Source organism: Ricinus communis, chromosome 3 (genome assembly GCF_019578655.1).
Source record: "Ricinus communis isolate WT05 ecotype wild-type chromosome 3, ASM1957865v1, whole genome shotgun sequence".
NCBI lineage: Eukaryota > Viridiplantae > Streptophyta > Magnoliopsida > Malpighiales > Euphorbiaceae > Ricinus > Ricinus communis.
Window position 1 is genome coordinate 32,711,641 of NC_063258.1, and position 4,903 is coordinate 32,716,543.

General features: G+C 33.1%; 1 protein-coding gene across 1 annotated transcript; it reads left to right on the forward strand.

The window, feature by feature from the left end:
• Positions 1 to 725: 725 nt before the first annotated feature.
• On the forward strand, positions 726 to 3,766 carry LOC8265228 (aspartyl protease family protein At5g10770). Its single transcript, XM_015716991.3, has 3 exons — positions 726 to 975; positions 2,167 to 2,604; positions 2,740 to 3,766. Exons 1-3 carry the CDS (start codon positions 789 to 791, stop codon positions 3,558 to 3,560), a joined length of 1,446 nt encoding a protein of 481 aa, XP_015572477.2. The 5' UTR covers positions 726 to 788; the 3' UTR covers positions 3,561 to 3,766.
• Positions 3,767 to 4,903: the final 1,137 nt, after the last annotated feature.

The following is a 4,903-nucleotide window of genomic DNA, read 5'->3' on the forward strand; positions in this document are numbered from 1 at the left end:
AAAGACGACCCAAACATCATTTTTGTATCATTCGATGAAGGAAGTGGTCACCGGCTCTCCAGTTCTAATAAATTATGGAACAAAATAACATTATTAATTTATATCTTATTAGGCTCTACCTATACTTCAATACTTAGTTTCATATAATTTTGATAAATATTTTAACTTGTTTTTTTTTAAATTAAATATCTTTTAACGTTTATTTTTATTTAACACAAATATTATGTATTATATTTAAATATTATTAAAAAATAAAATTTAAATATATTAAATTAAATTATAAATTAAAAGTGTGTAATAGATTATAAATTCATCGGATTAAATTATTAATAGAAATATTAAAATGAACAAAATGCTGAAATGTTTTATTTATTTGAAAGCGTATAAATAATTATAAAAAAGAAGATGCGACGTTCATCACTAATTAAAAGGTTTTTTTTCTTAAAAAATACATTTCAGATAACAATGAAAAAAGAAAATATTATTCAAGAAAAAGAAGTTATTCAAAATATTTTAAAAGAAAAGATATGAGAAAATGAATGATTATTAGAATAAAAAAAAAAAGTGAATAATTCGAGTGAGAAACCCTTGTTAAGACAAAATAGGCAATGATTGATCATGTGGGAAAGATTGGAGGTACCATAAAAATTAGTAATATTAGTTGATGTTAATATCAGTGAATAGAGAGGTTTGTTATAGTGGGTGACGTGTAAGAATTGATTATCAATTGAATCTCCAATACCAAAGCTATATTATATATGTATATGCAAAAACAGAATTAAATAGAAATGAAGAGGAAGGGAGTGACAATGGCCGTCTCCTTCATCAAGCATTTTCTTAGTCTATGGCTTCTCTTCTCTTTCAACAACTGCTATGCCTTTGAAGGAAGGAAATTCGCAGAGAGCCAACATACCCATACTACTATTCACCTCACCTCTCTCCTCCCTGCTGCTTCTTGCAAACCTTCCACTCAAGGTTTTTTTATTACTCTCTTTCTACTCCTTCCTGCTGGATTGCTTTAACTCTGAAATTTCCATAGCTGTATATATGATTCTTCACATGTTAATTTTCTTATTCTTTAATTTCCATTCATTATGTGATGCAAGTAGTTTCTTTCTTTCTTTTCCTCCTCCAATGCTCACTTTCCTTTGTTTGCCATGTTTCTGTCAAAATATTATAATTAAATAAAAAAGACCAGAAGAATAATCCTTAAACTGTATTATCCTTCTCCCTGAAATTGTGCACTGTATGCACCCATTGATGTTAGCCACAGACAAACGAAATCTCACGGGATATCTATTCATCCTATTTAGAAAAAACCCAATAAAACATGCGCATGAAGTTTTGCAATTAGTTAAAAGTTTCGATATAAAAATAAATAATGAAATCCATCCTCACATACATATAATATTATCCATAATTTAATTACCATATAGAGTTTGGTTTCTTCTTATAATTAACAAGAACATTAATACACATAGAGGGGTCTCCTAGGCCAATCCTTGAGTCAAGTTTATGAATTTGTCATTATTATTTAATATAATTTTTTGTTTTGTTTTGTTTTGTTTTGTTTGGAGTTTATAAGTAACATTCATGTAAAGTAGTGGATTCATTGTCAGCCACAGCTCATGGAACTAAAACTTTTTCTATCTAGTAATTATTTTGTTTTTGAAATTATATATGTTAATATCACCTTTTTAATCTCATTTTCCCATTCTTTATTGTCTCAAATTATATAAATCCTTTTTCTGATTACAAATAAATTATATGACTTCTATTTATGTATTTCTTTTTACCCTTTTGGAATATTGCAATTATGACTCTTATGCTTTATGGAAACAAAATTATAATTAAATTATATATTTATATGGGATAATAAAGAAGTGTGTAATAATTATATAAGTCGTTTCTTTACTAAGAAAGAACAGACTAATAAATTTTAATTTATGCTAGTTAGCAATAATCACAAAATTAATTATGTTGAATTTATGAAAGAAAATATTATTTTATTAAAAAATTTAAACCAGTAAATGTGATTTTGTTTTGGAAAAAAAGTTTATAGATCTAACACGCTTTTATATGTAATATTAAAGTAAGAAAATTGATGAACTCTTAAAATACTTGATATCTCTAACACAAGTAATGTAATGTAATGTTGGTAAACAGTTCCATCAATCGAGAACAAGGCATTCTTGAAGGTGGTCCACAAGCACGGGCCATGCTCCGATCTAAGACAAGGTCACAAAGCAGAAGCTCAATATATCCTCTTACAAGACCAGTCTAGAGTGGATTCAATTCACTCAAAATTGTCCAAGGACTCTGGTCTTAGCGACGTCAAGGCGACGGCTGCGACTACCCTTCCGGCGAAGGACGGCAGCATCATTGGCTCTGGGAATTATTTTGTCACTGTAGGACTTGGCACCCCAAAAAAGGACTTCTCTCTCATCTTTGATACTGGAAGCGACCTCACTTGGACCCAATGCGAGCCCTGTGTCAAGTCTTGCTATAACCAAAAGGAAGCGATCTTTAATCCCTCCCAATCGACGTCCTATGCCAACATCTCTTGTGGCTCCACCCTCTGCGATTCACTCGCTTCTGCAACAGGTACTTAAATTCCATAAAAAATTACTAACTGGAGGTGGCATAAGTCTTATCTTATGCTATTATATTTATCAGAAAAGAATGCACGTTCTAATATTACAATCATAATCATGTGCTATATATATATGTATGTTATAGGTAACATATTCAATTGTGCTTCCTCAACGTGCGTCTATGGTATCCAATATGGCGACTCATCATTCTCCATTGGCTTCTTCGGTAAAGAAAAGCTCTCTCTGACAGCAACAGATGTTTTCAACGATTTTTACTTCGGCTGTGGGCAAAATAACAAAGGTTTATTCGGCGGGGCAGCAGGGTTACTCGGTCTTGGAAGAGACAAACTCTCACTAGTCTCACAAACTGCCCAAAGATATAACAAAATCTTCTCTTATTGTCTTCCATCCTCTTCCAGCTCAACCGGGTTCCTCACATTCGGCGGCTCCACTTCCAAATCAGCTTCATTCACTCCCCTAGCAACAATATCAGGGGGCTCCTCGTTTTACGGGCTTGACTTAACTGGAATAAGTGTTGGAGGCCGTAAACTGGCAATTTCCCCGTCAGTGTTTTCAACTGCGGGTACAATAATCGACTCGGGTACTGTCATTACACGGTTGCCCCCTGCAGCATACTCCGCATTAAGTTCAACGTTCAGGAAATTGATGTCCCAGTACCCAGCAGCACCTGCACTGTCAATACTTGACACCTGCTTTGATTTTAGCAACCACGATACCATCAGTGTGCCTAAGATTGGGTTGTTCTTCAGCGGTGGAGTCGTCGTAGATATTGATAAGACGGGTATCTTTTATGTGAATGACCTGACGCAAGTGTGCTTGGCTTTCGCCGGGAATAGTGACGCGAGCGATGTTGCCATATTCGGGAATGTGCAGCAAAAGACGCTAGAAGTTGTGTATGATGGTGCTGCTGGGAGGGTTGGATTCGCACCAGCAGGGTGTAGCTGATTCGGGCATACGTAATAAGGTAGCATCCGAAGGTATTGGCATGGACGAAAGGGACCGTGTCAATGCATTGTGATTATGATTAATGAATAATTGGGGTTTCATTTGTGAAATAGAAATGGAATTACAAGTCATAGCAGTAATTGTGTATACTAGCAGTAACTTTTCCTTAATATATACCTCTGAATGTTGGGCAAGTTTTTCCTTAATCTCTTTTTCCATTTGTGATGACTCAAATTGAAATACATTGATAGTTAATGCTTTCTCCTCAATCTTTAGACTGTATGCTTTTACATGGAGTCACTCCCCATTGCTTTCGTGGAAGCTACAGATTTTGGTGGTAAGGAATGAGACTGCATTTCATATTTATACAGTTGCCATTTTCAAACATTTTTAATGAATAGGAGGACCAAGTTTTTTTTGAAATAATAAAATCGTGAAAAGAAGTCGCCACTTAATTCAGTTCTCTACGCATAAATTGGGGCATCTTTATATTTTCACGTTTTCACACAATAGTCTGTTAATTTTTTTCCATCGTCATTCAACGTTTACTAACATATTTATTTATAAAACTATGCTGACACCTTTTTATGAATTGAAGTTCAGCCCCTCATAAGTAAACAGTTAGTCGACTTTGAAAGTCTTAATTCTGATTAGCTATTTTTAATTTATATAAAAATTAAAAAAAAATTGATTTCTTTCAACTATTTATTTACTAAAATATTTTTAATAAAATGCACGATAATTCAAATAATAATAAAATAATATTATTATCACTTATAAAATTTGTTTTGGCAGAATTGAAGTGTAATAAATTAAAGAAAGAAAGTTGCAGCATACAAATGCGGCGGACCAAGACATTCAACGTCTCCGTGAATGAATCACGCAAATGAATGTGTACATGTGACCAAGCAGTCGTGTGTTGGTAACATAGTACAGTACAAGTCAATGCAAAACTTTACTCCGCTGGCGGCTCCCACTTCACTCTTTCTTTAATGCAACCATTCACGGCTTCTCTCACGGAGGGGAAATTTCCAAGACAACCCCAATTTCATCTTATGTTATGTCATCCTCTTATGCAATCATCCAATTCTATCCGTCTCTTTCTCATATAACATCCATACACACATTTAATCATATCAATTCATAATAATCGATTCTAGATATTCTTCTTTTATTACATCTTTTATAGTATAAAATCATTTATCTAAAATAATGTAATGTGTGTTTATTATAAATGACGTGGTAAAAATAATAAAGTCAATAATAAGGGTTATATATGGTATAAGAAAATAACTTTGTAAGTGGGGAATATTTGTGAGTATGAAAAAATAAATGCGTAAAAA

Excerpts from the sequence above, each read along its gene's own strand:
- LOC8265228 (XM_015716991.3), top strand. The coding sequence starts at position 789 with ATGAAGAGGAAGGGAGTGACAATGGCCGTCTCCTTCATCAAGCATTTT. Across the intron at positions 976-2,166 it reads TTGCAAACCTTCCACTCAAG|TTCCATCAATCGAGAACAAG; the intron begins GTTTTTTTATTA and ends GTTGGTAAACAG. Across the intron at positions 2,605-2,739 it reads TTCACTCGCTTCTGCAACAG|GTAACATATTCAATTGTGCT; the intron begins GTACTTAAATTC and ends TGTATGTTATAG.